The sequence below is a fragment of the Schistocerca americana genome, chromosome 2 (assembly GCF_021461395.2).
Source record: "Schistocerca americana isolate TAMUIC-IGC-003095 chromosome 2, iqSchAmer2.1, whole genome shotgun sequence".
NCBI classification, from domain to species: Eukaryota; Metazoa; Arthropoda; class Insecta; order Orthoptera; family Acrididae; genus Schistocerca; species Schistocerca americana.
The window spans coordinates 1,094,376,613-1,094,397,839 of NC_060120.1; the positions used below are offsets into that span (position 1 = coordinate 1,094,376,613).

A 21,227-nucleotide genomic window follows, 5' to 3' on the forward strand; every position below is an offset into this window, starting at 1 on the left:
GAGCAGTGCAAAACCACTTTGGGAGGGAGGGGAAGGATTGTGGGCTGGACATTTCTCATTTCAGGGTGCGACAAGAGGTATGGAGGAGAATGTAATTCAGTTGCTCCAGTCCAGTTGTGGGAGGGATGGGAAGGATGAGACTTTGGGAGGTGGTGGGAGCTGGAAAGATAAGGCATGAGAGATTTGTTTTTGTACAGTGTCGGGAGGATACATCTACATCTACATCTATACTCCGCGAGCCACTTTACGGTGTGTGGCGGAGGGTACTTATTGTACCACTATCTGATCCCCCCTTTCCTGTTCCATTCACGAATTGTGCGTGGGAAGAACGACTGCTTGTAAGTCTCCGTATTTGCTCTAATTTCTCGGATCTTTTCGTTGTGATCATTACGCGAGATATATGTGGGTGGTAGTAATATGTTGCCCATCTCTTCCCGGAATGTGCTCTCTCGTAATTTCGATAATAAACCTCTCCGTATTGCGTAACGCCTTTCTTGAAGTGTCCGCCACTGGAGCTTGTTCAGCATCTCCGTAACGCTCTCGCGCTGACTAAATGTCCCCATGACGAATCGCGCTGCTTTTCGCTGGATCATGTCTATCTCTTCTATTAATCCAACCTGGTAAGGGTCCCATACTGATGAGCAATACTCAAGAATCGGACGAACAAGCGTTTTGTAAGCTGCTTCTTTCGTCGATGAGTCACATTTTCTTAGAATTCTTCCTATGAATCTCAACCTGGCGCCTACTTTTCCCACTATTTGTTTTATGTGATCATTCCACTTCAGATCGCTCCGGATAGTAACTCCTAAGTATTTTACGGTCGTTACCGCTTCCAATGATTTACCACCTATGGCATAATCGTACTGGAATGGATTTCTGCCCCTATGTATGCGCATTATATTACATTTATCTACGTTTAGGGAAAGCTGCCAGCTGTCGCACCATGCATTAATCCTCTGCAGGTCCTCCTGGAGTATGTACGAGTCTTCTGATGTTGCTACTTTCTTGTAGACAACTGTGTCATCTGCAAATAGCCTCACGGAGCTACCGATGTTGTCAACTAAGTTACAGTCTGTGAAGGCTTCAGTGAGACCGTCGATATATTTTGAGAGGGACCGTTCGTCACTGCAGGTGCGGAGACCACAGGTGTGAGGATGTATGGTAGGGACTTCTTGGTATAGAATGGGAGGCAGCTGTCAGAGTGGAGGTATTGCTGGTGGTTAGCAGGTTTGATATGGACATAGGTACTGATGTAGCCATCTTTGAGGTGGAGGTCAACATCTAGGAATGTGGCTTCTCTGGTTGAGTAGGATCAGATGAAGCCTAAGGGAGAAAACTTGTCGAGGTTCTGGAGGAATGTGGATAGAGTATCCTCACCCTTGATCCAGATAGCAAAGATGTCATCAATGAATCTGAACCAGGTGAGAGGTTTAGGTGTCTGGGTGCTTAGGAAGGATACTTATGGATGGCCCAGGGATAGATTGGCATAGGACAGTGCTTTTCATAATATTTTTTATTTATTTTTATTTACACGTCAAGTTCAGTAGGACCAAATTGAGGAACAAATCTCCAAGGTCATGGAATGTGTCAGTACATGAAATTACAACATAAAGTAATAACAGATAAAAAGAAATGTTTATGAAACTGAAAAAAGTCAGTCCATAAGTTTAAGTAAACGCAATCAACAATACAATAAGAATCAGCTTAATTTTTCAAGGAACTCCTCGACAACATAGAAAGAGTGACCCACGAGGAAACTCTCCAGTTTCGATTTGAAAGTGCGTGGATTACTGCTAAGATTTTTGAATTCGAGTGGTAGCTTATTGAAAATGGTTGCAGCAGTATCCTGCACACCTTTTTGCACAAGAGTTAAGGAAGTCCGATCCAAATGCAGGTTTGATTTCTGCCGAATATTAACCGAGTGAAAGCTGCTTATTCTTAGGAATAAGCTAATATTGTTAACAAGAAATGACAGTGAGGTGTGTATATACGAGGGTTGTTTTTTAAGTAAGGGCCATTCGCGCGTATAGTCCCGTAGTTCGCGCGGACGCCGCAACAAGCCACCGCGCCACTTGCCAGCATCCTTCTCGTTCACACTGATGCAAGTTGCAGCTCTGTAACTGACGTGTACGCATCGCTGTGTTACTTTATAATGTTTATGATTATTGAATCGCCCGCCGCGTGTGAGATACGGTCAGTGATATGTTTTTTGACCGCGAGAAGCCTATCAGCTGCAGAAATTCATCGTCAGTTAACAGAAGTTTATGGCTTGAATGCAATGAGTGAAGGTAAAGTGCGTCAATGGGTTAGAGAGTTTAAAAATGGCCATCAAAACGTCCATGACGAAGAACGCTCAGGCCGGCCCTCTGTGATCACTGATGATTTGGTGGCTGCAGTTGAAACAAAGATTCGTGAGGACAGAAGACTCACAATTTCCACTCTTTCTTTGGAATTTCCACAAGTTTCAAGATCGGTTTTGTACAAAATTGTGTCTGAAAACCTAAACTTTCGAAACTGTGTTCTCGGTGGGTACCCAGACTCCTCACATAGGACCACAAAGGGAGGAGATTTGCCACTTCATTGGACTTTTTGATTCGTTATGAGGAAGAAGGGGATGACATGTTGAGTCAAATTGTCACTGGAGATGAAACATAGGTATTCCATATCACTCCTGAAAGCAAGCGACAATCGATGGAATGGCAACACACAACCTCACCCGTCAAGGTCAAAGCCAAACAGACGCTGTCAAAGCGCAAGATTATGGCAACTGTGTTCTGGGACCGGCGCGGTGTTTTACTAGTGGACTTTATGCCACGAGGAATGACAATCAACTCAGATGCCTAGTGTGCAACTCTAAAGAAGCTCTGCAGAGCAATTCAAAACAAAAGGCGCGGCATGCTGGGCAAAAGGCGCGGCATGCTGACAAAAGGAGTTTTGCTCCTGCGTGATAACGCTAGGCCTCACACCTCTCAAAAGGCTCAGGATTTGATTGATTCTTTTGGTTGGGAAGTTTTGGACCATGCACCATACAGCGCCGACCTTGCTCCTAGCGATTTTCACCTTTTCCGGTACCTGAAACACCATCTTGGCGGGCAGCGCTTCAATGATGACGATGAAGTGAAAGCGGCCATGAACTCTTGGCTGTTGGAGCAGGCGGCCGACTTCTTTGAAGAGGGAATTAAAAACTTAGTTGAACGGTATGACAGGCGCTTAAATGAACAAGGCAACTATGTAGAAAAATAGGTAAAAGTGTGTAGAATCAGAAAATAAAAGTTTTTTTACAAAAGTATTTGTATCTTTTTTTAAAAATAAAAACGGCCCTTACTTAAAAACGGCCCTTACTAAAAAACAACCCTCGTATATATAAAGATGATGTGGCTTACCAAACGAAAGCACTGGCATGTCAATAGACACACAAACATACACACAAAATTCAAGCTTTCGCAACCAACGGTTGCTTGATCAGGAAAGAGGGAAGGAGAGGGAAAGACGAAAGGATGTGGGTTTTAAGGGAGTGGGTAAGGAGTCATTCCAATCCCGGGAGCGGAAAGACGTACCTTAGGGGGAAAAAAGGACAGGTATACACTCGCGCGCACACACACACATATCCATCCGCATGTACACAGACACAAGCAGACATTTGTAAAGGCAAAGAGTTTGGGCAGAGATCTCACTATTGCCGTTGGATTAACTTTCCTGCAAAACTGGTAGAAGCCGACCTCGGGAAAGATTAGTTTGGATTCCGTAGAAATATTGGAACACGTGAGGCAATACTGACCCTATGACTTATAAGCTAGATGAAGGAAAGGCAAACCTACGTTTCTAGCATTTGTAGACTTAGAGAAAGCTTTTGACAATGTTATCTGCAATACTCTCTTTCAAATTCTGGAGGTGGCAGGGGTAAAATAAAGGGAGCCAAAAGCTATTTACAATTTGTACAGAAACCAGATGGCAGTTACAAGAGTCGAGGGACATGAAAGGGGAGCAGTGGTTGGGAAGGGAGTGAGACAGGGTTGTAGCCTCTCCCCGATGTTATTCAATCTGTATATTGAGCAAGCAGTGAAGGAAATAAAAGAAAAATTCGGAGTAGGTATTAAAATCCATGGAGAAGAAATAAAAACTTTGAGGTTCGCCGATGACATTGTAATTCTGTCAGAGACAGCAAAGGACTTGGAAGAGCAGTTGAACGGAATGGACAGTGTCTTGAAAGGAGGATATAAGATGGACATCAACAAAAGCAAAACGAGGATAACGGAATGTAGTTGAATTAAGTCAGGTGATGCTGAGGGAATTAGATTAGGAAATGAGACACTTAAAGTAGTAAAGGAGTTTTGCTATTTAGGGAGCAAAATAACTGATGATTGTCAAAGTAGAGAGGATATAAAATGTAGACTGGCAATGGCAAGGAAAGCATTTCTGAAGAAGAGAAATTTGTTAACATCGAGTATAGATTGAAGTGTCAGGAAGTCGTTTCTGGAAGTATTTGTATGGAGTGTAGCCATGTATGGAAGTGAAACATGGACGATAAATATTTTGGACAAGAAGAGAATAGAATCTTTCGAAATGTGGTGCTACAGAAGAATGCTGAAGATTAGATGGGTAGATCACGTAACTAATGAGGAAGTGTTGAATAGGATTGGGAAGAAGAGAAGTTTGTGGGACAACTTGACTAGAAGAAGGGATCAATTGGTAGGACATGTTCTGAGGCATCAAGGGATCACAAATTTAGTATTGGAGGGCAGTGTGGAGGGTAAAAATCGTAGAGGGAGGCCAAGAGACGAATACACTAAGAAGATTCAGAAGGATGTAGGTTGCAAGAGGTACTGGGAGATGAAGAAGCTTGCACAGGATAGAGTAACATGGAGAGCTGCATCAAACCAGTCTCAGGACTGAAGACCACAACAACATAACAGGATTAACTGTTGTATTGCAGCGTATGGGTCACAAACAACGCTTATTATTAATTTTTCTGCTATATAGGTTCACTTTTGTTTGATTTATCAAAGGAAATCATACATGTATGTTATAATAAATATATCGCATTCAAGTGTTGAGTTGAGTAATTAATTATATCCTATAGGTTGAATGAATAAAAAAAGAGGACATGCTCTGGAGAAGATTCTCAGAGCACAAGAAAATTCTCTGAGGAAGTTCTCTGTGTCGTATGAATAAAAATTTTGAACCATATTCTCTGGCAGGGAGCTCCTTCTCACTACCTCCATTCCTTCTCAAGAAGCATCTTAGTGCGTGTCAGTTGCTGCATTCGGCACAGAATGCAGGGGTTCTGTTACACTACATTGAACTATTCAGTGTACATACAAGCAACTGGCATCACTGTGTTCTGGAAGAGTTGCACTATGTTTCAATTTTACTTTTATGTGCAGCAATGAATTGTTAAGGTGTTTACTGACAGTTTGCGAAAATGCATTTTCTTGCACTGTAACCGGATTTTCGACATGTAGGAAACTTGTTTGTTATTCAAATTAGGTGAACACATTATGGGAACAAAATCTTAAGAGTACATGGCAGTTTCATCTACTCCAAAAAGGAATTCTGTCAGAGCATTCTAACACAGAAAAATTCTGGTTAAATACAATGAATAATGGTCTGCTCGCCAGTCAGGTATGTACGCAAACTTCCGACATGCTGGAATAACTGTGGGTCAGCAACTTCTGTTAATCAGTAAAATGAAAGCCAATCTAAAGTTGCAAATTTCACTTTTTTAATTCACATTTTTGAGATGATTTTGAGAAATACCATTTCTGACTGTGTTAGATTGATTTGAAATGGGTCTTGGTGTGAAATTAATCATCAGGTGAATAAAAAAAGTGAAATTTGCAACTTTGGTCTGAGTTTTCATTGTACTGAAGTATTTAAGCAGTTGCCCATTATGAGAAACAGATTGTTACATTTGTAATAAACCAGTTATTAATTTTTCTAATCCGCCTATATATTTCTAACATAACAAAATAGAAGATTTATGCTGGAGGAAGACATGATGGTGAACATCTGGAAATGTCAGTGACTTGTTTGGTGTAGACCTAAGTCTTCTTGTACGTCAGTGTGAAAACTTGGGTCTGCTAAATAGCAACAAAAGTGTGTTAATTTTCACTTCTTTTGAAAAGTCACACTCTCTTCTTTCATGATTTTGTAGAAGGAAACTTGCCAGGAAAATAATGTTTTATTGTTAAACCCCTATAAACTTCTACAGGTTCTCTCTTCGGTATTTCTTTGGGCTAAGTATCTTCTTCTTTCTTTTGCCTACCAAGCAACATGAATTTTCCCATTGCTACCAAAAGGTCAGTGAAACTTAACCTCAACAGAACTTCTTCAGGTCAGAGTATGCTGTAGAGCTTATTTCGAAAAACATAGAATGTTCTCCACTTGTGAGAATCCCCTCTAGTTTTAGTCATACAAAATCAGAGAACATTCTTTGTTATGAGCTACTTCCTCCACCCCTTTACTCACGCTGAGAATGTTCTCTGAAATTTTGAGTATAAAGTGTATTCTCTGCTTTATTTGTACACCCTATATCATTATGCAAGTATATATATCCTATTTTGTTTCATTGTTGTTAAAATAACATTTAAAACAGTGGTGGGTGGTAGCTGTTACCCACAGGTCCAATAGCGTAACAAAAATTCATGTGACTACTGCAGCGTTAAGTGTTCTGTAATAAAAAGTTTATTTATTGTACCAGTCCATGGATTACCTCTCCCGCCTTTATCCTGCACTCCACTGTTGGTTCCTCCCCCACCTCCCCTCCCCCCTACAACATGAGATTTGATTTTGTATTTAACACAGTTGTTATTTTGTAGTTTTTGATTTGATGTACATTTGTTTTGTAATTATACATGGTTTCAGGTCATATCTTCATCATTTTGATGGGATTATAGTAACTAAGCCTTATATTAATTATAATAATGAGGTCTTAAGTCTTAATGCTCACCAGTGCTGCTGCCAGGTGGCCTGTTTGTCTTCTTGAAAGTTACAACTACTGTAATGATTCACTTTTGCATTATCGTACAGATAAAATACGTGGCTCCATACCTATGTATGACGTGTTCACCTTAACCTTGGCATGTTTTCACATTGTACTTTGATTTATTTCCTGTGTAATCTTAGTGATCTGTTAACTATTACTATGCATTATGTATTATTCATGGCTCTTTACTGATTTTTTTCTGAATAATCTGATGATGTATAAATTGAAACACGTCATTAAGGGGAAGTTTACTATCTTTGACCCGAAAAAAGCATGTTCTTTGAGAATTTTTTTCTCAGAATGTGTTATAGATATCAATGTCAAATTTGCTCAAAATGTTTATTGATATTTCCTGTACAAACTGGAATTTTTTCGACCAGAAATGTCAAAGAGCAAAGCCGCAAGTGCTGTCGGAATGAAACAAAATTTCGATGTAGACCTCCACGCACGGTATGTCACAGGTCAGCTGGCCTGCCTGAAATCAAAATTGAGTTGACGTTAGTGAAGTATGTAAGATTCTTTAGGAGTTGTAACTCACTTAACTTATTTGGAACATAGGAAACAAAATGGTGGCCATTTGAAAAAAAAAATAGGGTTTTTTCCATCGATTTTTTGACTTTGTTGGTCAAGTAAAAATATTTATAGTTTATGGATTGGAATAAAAGTGGTACAACTCCTAGACAATTTAGCTAGCTTCTTTGGAAACAAAGAATCGTGCCAATCAGTTCAGTAGATTCGAAGTTACCGTACCGCACGATGATAAAAAGTGTCATTTCGAGGAAAATGCGTTTGATGGTTTGACTACATATAAATGCAATTTTATGCAACTCACATTCAATCTGCTATTCTGGGTCCATAAACTAGTCCTTCCTCTTCCTCGTAGAGGGCATTCTGCTTGATCTGGACCATCCTGCACTGCGCCAGAGCCGCTCGTACGGCCAGTGACAAGCGGTTTTTGGCTGCTCGAATCCGGTGGTCATCCGAATTCTTGGTGAACTGCATTGAATAGTGTCCCAGGGTGATGTCCACTGTTGTCACGGTCTTCAGAATTGCTGAAAACCCTTCGTTGAAGCTGCTCACTGCCAGGAAAGTCACAATCTCCACAGTCTTCGCACCAGAATGCAAATTCTTGAGGGCTAACTTCCAAACACACACATTCAAACTTTCATTTGAATTTTGTGTGTTTCCTCCCAAGCACCGGTACTATAACTCGTCCTCTGAAAGAGAAAGACTGGTGAGTGAAAAAGGCCGATTTCAGGCAGGTGCAGTTTTTTGTTCAACTGAATAACAAACATTTCCGTTCCGTATTCGGAAAAACTGTTTCAGGGGTGGATTCTAAACACTTTTATGGATCCAAAAATGCAATTTAAAAAAAATCGTTTTTTTTTTTAACCTAAAGATAGTAAACCTCCCCTTAAAGGAAACAGTCACCACACAATCTGTGACTTCCATGTATTCTTTATAGTATCCATTATAGCATTGATATAACCTTCAAAATATGGTTGGTTGGTTTGTGGGATTAAAGGGACCAGACTGCTACAGTCATCGGTCCCTCAAAATATGGTGATTACAATTCTTAAGATAAACTGAAAGAGTTTTAACATCTACTGCTACCACGGCTGCGGCTGTGTTAAAATGGGCATAGTTGTGCAATGAGCTCACTCCTCTCGTCAACATTCTCCTTCTTTTGTTTTGAATACTCCTTTTGCAAATTTTTTGGGTCTCACCATATCACTGTGCATTGATGGTCTGCCCCTAAGGCAGAGACTTGACCAAAATGATGCCTTTTTGCTCCCAAAACTCTGAGGCCATGATTATTTTTGTCCGAAATTGTGGTTTTGAATATTTTGGCATATGGGGCTCAGGCATGTAATGAGTTGACCACATTTCATCTCCACTCATAGTAGAACTCAGAAAATCTTCACCTTTCAGTTCAAATCTCTCAAGAAACTTGCAGACACTACTGATCCAATTTTTTCTTGTGCTTTTCACCTGTTTTGGGACCCATCTTGCATACAGTTTCTGGTATTCCAGTGTTTCTGTGAGTGTCTCATATAAGACGGTTCTATCTACATTTATTGGTTTATTACTATTATTATTATGTGCAGTTGGACCATATTGGATCATGCAAAGCAACTATCTTTCAATTTTTGCAGTTTCCAAGGAGCTCTCATTTTTTTTCCCCAAGGTTTCTTTTTCTTTCTTCAATACACTTTGTACGTGACCTTGCAGTAGTCACAAATAGCTGCTTGTGTAATATTCTTTTCTCCATTTGCATTAATTATGCCCTTTCCGCCCCTAGGAACACTCTTTTACAAACAGAGATCATCAGTGAGAAACAGTAACTTATACAGGGGCAGATTTTAATATTTATTCTAAGATGATCCTTGTATTGGGAAGGAGTGAAATCTGGACTGTCATCTGGCAATCCTTTTTTGTATCTTTTACAGTTTGTTTTAACAGTTTTCCTGAATAACTTCAGGCATTATCCAAATGGTCCTTTCAGATGTTATGCAGCCTGTTAACTTTCTTATTCATGTTTTACTGAGCATGTGTCCCATCTCTAATGACCACATTATCTGCAAGACATTAAACCCTTCCTGTCAGTGCTTTTACGTGAGAAGTATCACATAAGACTAAATTGCAAAAACAAACATTTTCTAATGTGTCCAAACAAAACAATGCTTTTTTTTAATTAACTGAATGCATGAGGTGCTGTCTTCCTTTACGTGTCTGTTGAATGCAAGAGACTGTATTTATGTTGTGTCTCAATTTATTTTTCAGTGGGCATTTTGCGATATTGGTTACGTCTGCTCTGGGACTCCGCTGTCTTCCATTTACTAATCAAGAAACGTGGTAGAATTCCTGCCAGCAACAGCTTTGTTGTAAAGAGAGTTGCTGGTCCTGGTTTGAATTCCAATTATTTTTATCAGGTAACATTTCAGGACATAAATCTACTAGTAATACATACTGCAAATCAGGAAATTTCTTGAGGATGTTTTTTTGTATTTTTGTAATGCTTATTACTGATGTTATAGAAATCATTCTCAGATGAAACATCAGATATTCTTGTGAAATGCAGACAGCATTTCACAAGCACAACTGACTGATATCTTTAGGGGTGATGGACACACTGCTGAGCTGTTACTGAAGTGTTAATATTGTGTAAATCACACCCAAAAATATTGATCATTTGCGCCAGTAAAACATTCACAACAATATCCGATATTTCATTCTAGAACCACTTCTACAACTACAGTCCAATTCGTGAACAATGGCAGTTCGTGCAGGTCGAGGCACAGATGGGGACTGTACTGTTACTGGTTCCAAGCAACAGTTGTGGTAGTGCAGATGTGTGCTTTGCACTTGAACATAGTGTTAACCTGCAAATTATGTCTGCTGCTTGACTGTGTAGAATTTTCGCTCACCACTACTGTCAGCGATGACAGCCTGCAATAAATTCACTAAATGACTGCATGTTATCATGTTTAATGCTCACATTGGATACAACATTCATAGCAAAGTGCTCAGAACATTACTGAATGCTCATTGGCTGTCGGAGGATAACTGGCAAAGGTGCACAGAACAGGGCTACACTCAACTGTCATCATTCGTGACTCCAACTATATCAGAAGTGACTTAAGAAATAAATTGCAGATATTTTCTTTAGCATCTGCTGAATTTTTCTATCACATGACTAGTGAATTATTTACATGTTTCTTCCTTAAAAATAAATAAGTAAATAAAATTCTGTATAAAACAGGAAATTGGGAAAGTTAATGAATATGTTTCATACATATCTCTGTGGTACATCATCAAATATGAAAATAATTTTAATTTTTAATAATTGTCCAGTGTTATGTTTATCTTTCCTGATCTGAGCAGCAGCAGCTGGTCAAGACAGATCCAGTGACAAAGAAGGAACTGATTTTATGACTTTTACGACCAACCAGGAGTGAATTTTATAATGTCATCTGTGTGCTTTAATAGTTTAGTTTCTTGAGATACTGTGTGTTAATTTAATATCTAACAGCCACAGTTCTCGCATTTTCATTTGCATTGGAAAGTAAACCGATTTTGTGACATATTACAAGTTCCTAATCAGGGGCAAATTATTTAGTTTCACCTACATGCCTTTGTAGTTGGGTTTTTGAATCTCTGCTTATGAATCTAATTTATTAGACACAGTTTCTGTGCTTTCGTCAATGTCTACAGTAGAGTTTTGCAGGACATGCCAATAGTCCATTTATCTGGGTAGTTTAGTTTTCCACGGTCTTTAGTACGGATAGGGACTGTGACTTTTGTGTGTGAATGCGAGTCGAATTGGTAACACTTTTCACTCAGCTCCAGGCTGTGATGGGTTCAGTTACACAGCTTGAGGCTGCAGTGGACGGGCACCACTGTTGTGGGTCAGCCGTGGGAATCCAACGGAATGTCCTGCATGTCCAGATCCTCCAATCGGTCCTCACAAGTGGCCAGCTCAGTTACTGCTCTCACTGAGGTTGACCCCTCACTGTGGTTGAGTGGGAGGTCATCCCGGGGCATAGCAGGTGGCAAAAGACTTGCCAGGGGACCATATGTAATGCCTCCTCAGTTAGTCTGACAAACAGGTTCCAGGTGCTATTAGAGGCTGACACTCTCGCAGAGCCAAACTCTGTCACCTGTCCTGTTCCAGAGGAAACCTCCCAACCTGCAAGATGTGGACAATCACAGAGGGTGGGATTATTGATAGTTGGGAGCTCCAACATTAGATGCATTGTGGGGCCCCTTAGGGACATGGCTGCCAAGAAGGGAAGGAAAGCCAATGTGCACTCCGTATGCATACCGGGTGGAGTCATTCCAGATGTGGAACGGGTCCTCCCGGATGCCGTGAGGAGCACAGGATGCAGTCAACTGCAGGAGGTAGCTCACATCGGTACCAATGATGTGTGTCACTTTGTATCAGAAGAAATTCTCTCTGGCTTTGAGCATCTAAGAAGTGGTAAAGGCTGTCAGTCTTGCTTGTGAGATGAAAGAAGAGCTGACCATTTGCAGCATACTCGACAGGACCAATTTTTGACCTCTGGTACAGAGCTGAGTGGAGGATTTGAATCGGAGGCTCAGATGGTTTTGTGACCGTGTATTCTGCTGACTCCCTGACTTGCGCAAAAAGGTGGTTGGGTTTTGGGTTCTGCTGAATAGGTAAGGAGTCCACTATGCGCAGGAGGCAGCTACACGGGTAGCAGGGGCTGTTTGGCGTGGACTGGGCAGTTTTTTAGATTAAAGGGTCTCATGAAAACACAAACAGGGCTTTAGTTGCAAAGGGTGCAGGCTAAACACAGGAAGATCATAGATACAGGAACCATCGGTATAACAGTTGTAAATTGTCGTAGCTGTGTTGGGAAAGTACCAGAGCTCCAAGTGCTAATAGAAAGCATTGATGCTGAAATTGTTATAGGCCCTGAAAGCTGGCTAAAATCAGAGTTAAGCTCAGCCGAAATTTTTGCCAAGAACCTAACGATGTTCCAAAAGTATAGCTTAACACATTTGGCAGTGGCATGTTTGTTGCTGTTAGAAGTAGTTTATCTTGGCGCGAAATTGAAGTAGATAGTTCCTGTGGGGTAGTACGGGCAGAGGTCATTGTTGGCAACCAGAATAAATTAATAATTGGATCCTTTTACCGACCTCCCAATTCAGATGATATAGTTGCTGAATGGTTCAAATAAAACCTGAGTTTGATTTCAAACACGTAGTCGACTCATACAATTATAGTTGTCGTGACTTTAATTTACCCTCTATATGTTGGCAAAAATAAATGTTTAATTCTGGGGGTATTTATAGAACATCATCCGAAATTGTGCTAAACGCATTCTCTGAAAATTATTTTGAGCAGTTAGTTAATGAGCCCACGAAAATAGTAAACATTTGTGAAAACACACTTGACCTCTTAGCAACAAATAATCCTGAGTTAATACGAGCATCAAAAGGGATACAGGATTAGTGAACACAGGGTTGTCGTAGTGAGACTGAATACTGTAACCCCCAATTCCTCCAAAAATAAACATGTTCAAAAAAGCAGATAAAAATTCACTTGACACCTTCCTGAGAGACAGTCTCCACTTCTTCTAAATTAACAATATAAATGTAGACCAGATGTGGCTTGAATTCAGAGAAATAGTATCAGCAGCAATTGATTTATGCCAAATAAATTAACGAACGACGGAGCTGATCCTCCTCGGCACACAAAACAGGTCAGAACACTGTAGCAGAACCAACAAAATGAACATGCCAAATTTAGACAGACGCAAAATCCCCAGGATTGGTAATCTTTTACAGAAGTTTGAAATTTAGCACAGACTTCAATGTGAGATGCTTATAATAGTTTCTACAATGAAACTTTGTCTTGAAACCTGGCAGAAAATCCAAAGAGATTCTAGTCATATGTGAAGTATGAAAGCGGCAAGACACAATCAGTGCCTTCTCTACTAAACAGCCTTCTGAAATATTTCAGAATCTGAATCAACAGCAGCTGCCAACATACCATAGAAGTAAATATCCTCGGAATAGTGAAGCAACTTAAATCACTTAATAAAACCAAGTCTTCTGGTCCAGACTGTATACCAATTGGGTTCCTTTCAGTGTAGGTTGATGCGATAGCTCCATACATAACAATCATATACAACCAATTTCTCGATGAAAGATCCGTACCCAAAGACTGGTAAGTTTCACAGGTCACACCAATATTCAAGAAAGGTAGTAGGAATAATCCACTAAATTACAGGCCCATATCATTAATGTCAATATGCAGCAGGATTTTGGGATGTATATTGTGTTCAAACGTTATGAATTACCTCGAAGAGTCTATTGACACACAGTCAACATGGATTTAGAAAACATCGTTTTTGTGAAACACTACTATCTCTTTACTCGCATGAAGTGTTGAGTGTTATTGACAAGGGATTTCAAATTGATTCTGTATTTCTGTATTTCCAAAAGGCTTTTGACACTGTACCACACAAGCGGCTTGTAGTGAAATTTCATGATTATGGAATATCGCCTCAGTTATGTGGCTGGATTCATGATTTCCTGTCAGATAGGTCACAGTTTGTACTAATTGATGGAAAGTCATTGAGTAAAACAGAAGTGATTTCCTGCATTCCCCAACGTAGTGTTGTAGGTCCTTTGCAGTTCCTTATCTATATAAACGATTTGGGAGATGATCTGAACAGCTGTCTTAGGTTGTTTGCAGATGACACTGTCGTTTATCAACTAGTAAATTCATCAGAAGATCAAAACAAATTTCAAAACGATTTAGAAGAGACATCTGTATTGTGCAAAAACTGGCAATTGCCCCTAAATAATGAAAAGTGTGAGGTTATCCACATGAGTGCTAAAAGGAATCCTTTAAACTTCGGTTACACGATAAATCACACAAATCTAAAGGTGGCAAATTCAATTAAATACCTAGGAACTACAATTACGAACAACTTAAATTGGAAGGAACACATAGAAAATGTTGTGGTGAAGGCTAACCAAAGACCGTTTTATTGGCAGGACACTTAGAAAATGTAACAGACCTACTAAGGAGACTTCCTATGCTACCCTTGTCCATCCTCTTTTAGAATACTGCTGCGTGGTGTGGGATCCTTACCAGATAGGATTGACAGAGTACCACAAAAAATTTCAAAAATAACAGCATGTTTTGTATTATCGCAAAACAGGGTAGAGAGTATCATTGAAATTATACAGGATTTGGGGTGGACTTCATTAAAGCAAAGGCATTTTTTGCTGCAGCAGAATTTTCTCGTGAAATTCCAATCACTAACTTTCTTCACTGAATGTGAAAATATTTTGTTGACGTCGACCTACATAGGGAGAAATGATCGTTATTATAAAATAAGGGAAATCGGAGTTCGTACGGTAAAATATAGGTATTCGTTCTTTCTGCTCACTATACAAGATTGGAATAACAGAGAATTGTGAAGTTGGTTTGATGAACCCTCTGCCAGGCACTTAAATGTGATTTGCAGAGTATCCATGTAGATGTAGATGTAGAAATCCCTGCATTTCATAATTGTTCCTTACAATCGTCACCTCGCTACACAGAACTGTGTTATCTGTGAACACCCTTAGAGAGCTACTGGCATTATTAAAGAGATATATTTTTAAAAACGGTATTTTTGTATCTTGATACTATATTTGTAAAGATGTATTTTCAAGATGTATTTTGAAAGATATTGCAGGCAATGAAATATTGTCCATTGCAGAAATGACATGTCTCTATACAGGTCCATGAAAGTGGCAACTGAAATGTAAATTTCTATTTCTGGTAGCAATATGAATTTCAGAACAAATTGCACTAGTTTACCATGATTCAATGTTAGTGTAGTGGTTGAAATGCATTGATATACATGTGTCCTTATCTTGCTCAGTAAAGATACTGCATTATCTCTGAATACACCCTACCTTGCCGTAGACGTTGCTACCATGCCAACGTAATCTCTGGAACAGGCAATGTAATCAGCCAACAACTGTATTTTAAATGTAGGTTACCATATTGTAAATAAAATATTTTTTAATGTCAATGTAAGATTCCATATTGTCAGATCTTGTTGTATTAAATTACAGTTTTTCTGATTATGCTGTTGTAAAATTATAGAGCAAAACCGATAAAAATAAAACATACTGATTGTGAATTGTGGATGTCCTGGTAAACTTGTTAAATGAAATGTATGTTTGCTAGAGCCTCCCATCAGATAGACCAATCGCCTGCTGCATATCTCTCTAATCGATGCCACATTGATGATGTGCATGTCGATGAGGATGAAATGGTGATGAAGATGACACGACACCTAGTCCCCAAATGGAGAAAATCTCCGACCTACCCAGGAATCGAACCTAGTTCCCTGGTGTGATGTTCTGCCACTCTGATCACTTAGATTGATAAAGTTAATTTCAACAGTTACTGATTCCACTGCAAGCAATGCCTGCTCTTGTGAAATAAGTCAATGTTTGTATAAACAGGCTGGAATGACAGGAAGAATATAGTTGAAAATAAAAGAAGAATAACGGCTATGAAAGTGTGAAAAGTAAAATCTGCAATTTACTAAATATAAGAAATTGGAAAGACAGCAGAAAATTTGACTGATTCTCATGCTGAGCTTGCACATCCATGTAACACAGACAAAGTAAGAAACATAAAGCTTTTTCAGCAAATCAATTGGTATCAACCATTGAGCAGCTGTAATGTTCTAGTTTTCAGACATTGTATCTTTCTATCACAGTGCTGAGTAGAAGCTGAAATGGGACAGTTCTTCTCTACCTTAGAGAAAAGTAGCCCAGTCATTGTAATTAAATGACTTGTAAACAGTGATATTATGCTCTATATCCCAAAAGTAAACTCCAAAACTTGGATTTTTGGTAACATCCTCTCCAACCACTGTTTCTTTAGCATTAGGCCTGTTATAAACTGACATAGTGTTTTGTTAACAGATTTTTAGTAATACATGACTGTGCTGTAATAAAAGGTAATTTTGAGAAATTACTTTTGGTATTTGCTTACTGAATTGTACCAGAGTATGATGGCGTTTGCTTCATATTCTGATTATAAACAGTTTTGACTTATAAATTTAAAATATTTGACTACAAACACTGTTCAGCTATAACTGACTGAGGAGCTATGACTATATTTAGAATGAGGTCATGGAATTTTAGAATTCTCACCAGTTGCCTTGCAAACAGGTTCTTGTCATTGCAAACAGTGAGGTACACATCCTCATACTGGCTTCAGAAATTTCGGTAACACAATTTTATTCATCATCAGGATGTTTTGTGTAGGTCAATTTAGTGTAAAGAAGTTTAAGTCCAGTTACTGCTTTAACAATGTACAGAAAAGTGTCACTGTGAATTAACCATAGTGTTGTAGAGTATCCCTACTGGTCACAGAAAAACTTTTCAACCTGGGTATTCATTATTCATTTCACTGTTCATACATAAAGAAGAACTGATCTACCATGTGCTTTCATGGCACCAATGAAAACACTACTCATCCCCATTCCTGCTGTGCGTGCCTCACTAAGAGGGACTGGAGTAAGAGATTCTCAGTATGCACTGTTGTTCTGTCTTTGACCTGCTCTCTCTGATGTCTTCACTTTCAACTATACCTCTCCTTGTCCTCACAACAGATGGGTCCCTCGCAGTGTAGGGTCTGTGTGATGCATTTATTTGGTTTGTGCAACAGACCAAACATGAGCAAGCTTTGGCTGCATTTTCTCCCCCAAAAAGGAACAATAGAAGCTAAGACTGGTATTTTCTGCGTACGCGTTCCTGCAAGGATTAGTAGAATTTCCACTTCCTGAAAGTAGGTAACTAGTCATCCAGCCCACTTCATTGTAGTTTCTACTTATCACTTACAGGAATATTCAGTCTTTGAATGTAGAGTCACAGGTCCATGTCGCTCTTTGTGCCCTGACTTCTGTAACAGAGCCTGTCATAGTCACAATCTGCTGTGTGGTCTGCCCACTCTTCTATTGCCTTGTTTACAATTTTTGGGTTTTTAGAGGTAGTCTTTTATGTCCCATTCATTCCAGATACTCATTCTTTATCAAGAGATTACGATCTGTTCTTTCTTTGTTGTTATTATTAATAGTTGCTTTCTTATTGTTAAATTTATAATCACATCGTTCTCGTGAAAGGCAGGAACTGACACCACTAGAGAACGAGATTGGAGACAGTGTGCAGCTGCACATTTAGTAAGATAATGGATATGAGAAATCTGTACCAAAGAAGGAAGCTAGATCTGTGGATATGGTAGAATCAGGGGAAAAGAATGTTCTGAAAGTGCAGTAGCATGTTTGGAGCCTTCTGCACGTGCTGCTGCTGAATGTTGCTGTGGGCAGGATCTGAGTTGAATTGTTTTTAGATGGAAGCTCCGCATTGTGTTGTGATGTAACTGTCATTGGAAGTTCTTGTTTCTCTTTGTATCTGATGGTGCAAAATGCTGGGATCCAGGCTGTACTAAATTGGAATCCTTAGTTCCTGTTTATTAGGTTATCTGCTGGGAGGGGGTGTGTTGTCTCTTTTACCTTACAGCCCCAGAAATATTAAAGTTAGCAAATAATCTGTGTCTTTTCATACATCACAAGGTGTTCTGTACTAGGGCAATTCTCTGCTATCAGAGATTTATGCTGTTGACATAGACGTATATGGCAAAGGTATTTGTCACATCAGTCTCACACTGTGCAACAAGTCTGGCCAATAAATGTCATTGGACACTCATGAGGAATCTTGTGCTTGTCTTGTTTCCAGAGTCTGAGATCATCTTTGACAGAACATAACACATTCCTCAGTTTCACGGGAAGTCGAAGAACAGTTTCACGGGAGGTCAAAGAACGTGTCTAATGTCATGTCTGTCGAGGAAATACTGCCGGAGTACGGCAAGACATCTGTGAAAGTGGCCGATTCTGTTACTTCATTTTGTTCCCTCAACTGGACTTTTTTTATTGGTATGCCAGATAAATTTTACTCCAATATAGAGGAGGTTTTATCTAGCAACAATTTTGGTTTGGCTCCTGGCCACAGTGACATTTGGCAGCAGCACCCATCACCTGGTGCATATGTAAATGTCTCCAAATGTGCTACAGTCATCCATCAGTGAGTAACTCGATTGCACGCGTGTGACGAGGAGCCCGCACACACTGTTGCAGTGTGGACATGACTATTGCTACCTGCTGGCAGTAGTGAACAGCCACCACCTGATGACATCTAGCAGTTTCTTCAAGGAAATATTGTGGTGTACACAAAAAAGTGATACTGTGGCAAACCTGAGAGCCATATATAGAACACCACTGCCGGGAAAGTGAAGAGCGACGAGGCAGTAGCAGCTTGTAAAGTTGCAGAGTAGCACACCGTGATGAACCTGGCATTAAAACTTTTCGAAAACCGTGTTTTAAAATGTATTATTCTAGTACCCTTCCACGACTTCGTGTAGGTAGCACTTAGAAACTACAGTCAGATGCCTCGTCTGGCGTATTGGTAACAAACTATATACAGAAACCTTGCTCACGACTTAGTCTACCTATTAATGAAGTCCGTATCAAAATCCCTGCAGCAGTTCCTGAGATTAGCCTTCACACACAGACAGAAAAATGTGAGGGAGGGACTTTCATTTATAATATGTATAGGTAGATAGGTGTATATAGATTCTGGTGAAGCTACACTGCTGTCTGGAGTTATCATGATAAGTTATGTTATCCTTTAACAAGAATCTCATAACAATAAGTTTACTGTTACCAACCTCTGTTTATTTATCTCCACAACGCATTTCAAAGGTTTAAACCTCCATCCTTGCATGGATTTACATTTGTTAGTACGACATGTGTCTGTATGTTGTGTTATGATTTTTTGGAGGAATTTGTGGCACTGTCTCCAGTGGTCACAGGTTCCTTTCACTGCCGTGACACATCTCATCTATACTGTCATATTTTGTAAACAACATATTTTGTTTACAAAATATGACAGTATATGTGTGATGTGTTACGGCAGTGAAAGGAACCTGTGACCATTGGAGGCTGTGCCACAAATTCCTCCAAAAAATCATAACACAACATACAGACACATGTCATACTAACAAATGTAAATCCACCTAAGGATGGAGGTTTAAACCTTTGAAATGCATCATGGACATAAATAAACAGTAACTGGTAACAGTAATCTTGTTGTTTCATTTGATGTCAATAACAATCACGGAAAGCCTAACCAAAAGTGTTTGCATTTAAAGAATCATGTAATTTGTTGCTGTTGCATATCATTTGTGTGTGGCCATCCTCCTCCTCCTCCTTTTCTTAATTAGCATGTATTGCTGATGCATTTATTTGGTTTGTGCAACAGATCAAGCCCGAGCAAGCTTTGGCAGCATTTGAAGCAAAGCTGGAATTGGATGAATTGGCTGCATTTCAACATGAGATGGAGCAGCTGATTCGACAGCCTATGAGAGAATTTAGGTAAGAGCGATTTTGCCTGTTAGAAATGTGATCTGAATTTTAGTAGTTTGTGTTACAAATCATCTCTATTAGTTAATAAGCTGATCTGGATTTTAATTTGGGCATGGATTTTACATACGTCAATAGTGGTGTGAGAGGCTACTACAGCAGGGATGTTATTTCATCAATTAAATTACTGTTTGCTATTAACTGTTGACTGTGAGGGACACATCTGGACCATTTACAGAAAGGGGCAGCTCCTCTCTCAGCAGTCACCCCCATGTTTCCCCACATTAAGTACAACTAGTGTTGCTTTCAGGGTGCTCTGGCAAGAGTTTACGGCCAGGCTTGTTCAGGCAAGAATTTTGATGGTATAAATATAATATTTTTAGGATATTATAAGCAGTTACAGTAACAAAAGACCATGGCTGGAGACTGCACTAAGCGGAAAAGAGTACTCAGTAGAAGAACAGGCAGCACCATTGAGAATATTTCTTACCACCGCAGTTCTCAATTCGTGACACACATTCCTTGAATGTGATCATATCAGACAACGTTCCATGTGCCAGATCAAAATGATGAGAAAAATGAAAGAAAAGAAGCACAGTATTGCTGTATAGTTTATGATGTAGTTTCTGACACCTTTTGATAAATTCCATACAGTAAAATATTAATAGAGGGAAACATTCCACATGGGAAAAATATATCTAAAAACAAAGAAGATGTGACTTACCAAATGAAAGCCCTGGCACGTCGATAGACACACAAACATACACACAAAATTCAAGCTTTCACAACAAACTGTTGCCTCATCAGGAAAGAGGGAAGGAAAGGGAAAGATGAAAGGAAGTGGGTTTTAAGGGAGAGGGTAAGGAGTCACTCCAATCCCAGGAGTGGAAAGACTTACCTTAGGGGGAAAAAAGGACGGGTATACACTCGCACACACACACATATCCATCCACACATATACAGACACAAGCAGACATATTTAAAGCAGAGGCAAAGATGATGATGAATGACAGGTGAGGTGTGAGTGGCGGCAACTTGAAATTAGCGGAGATTGAGGCCTGGTGGGTAATGGGAAGAGAGGATATATTGAAGAGCAAGTTCCCATCTACGGAGTTTGGCTAGGTTGGTGTTGGTGGGAAGTATCCAGATAACCCGGATGGTGTAACACTGTGCCAAGATGTACTGGCCGTGCGCCAAGGCATGTTTAGCCACAGGGTGATCCTCATTACCAACAAACACTGTCTGCCTGTGTCCATTCATGCGAATGGACAGTT

General features: G+C 39.7%; 1 protein-coding gene across 3 annotated transcripts in view; it reads left to right on the top strand.

Moving 5' to 3' along the window:
- The window catches only part of LOC124596496, an 836,705-nt gene that overhangs the window by 734,453 nt on the left and 81,025 nt on the right, over positions 1–21,227 (top strand). For all 3 annotated transcript variants that reach the window (XM_047135655.1, XM_047135657.1, XM_047135656.1), the window contains 2 exons: positions 9,770–9,918; positions 19,853–19,965. In XM_047135655.1, the coding sequence (XP_046991611.1) occupies positions 9,770–9,918; positions 19,853–19,965 (262 nt within the window). The remainder of the gene's footprint in view (positions 1–9,769; positions 9,919–19,852; positions 19,966–21,227) is intronic.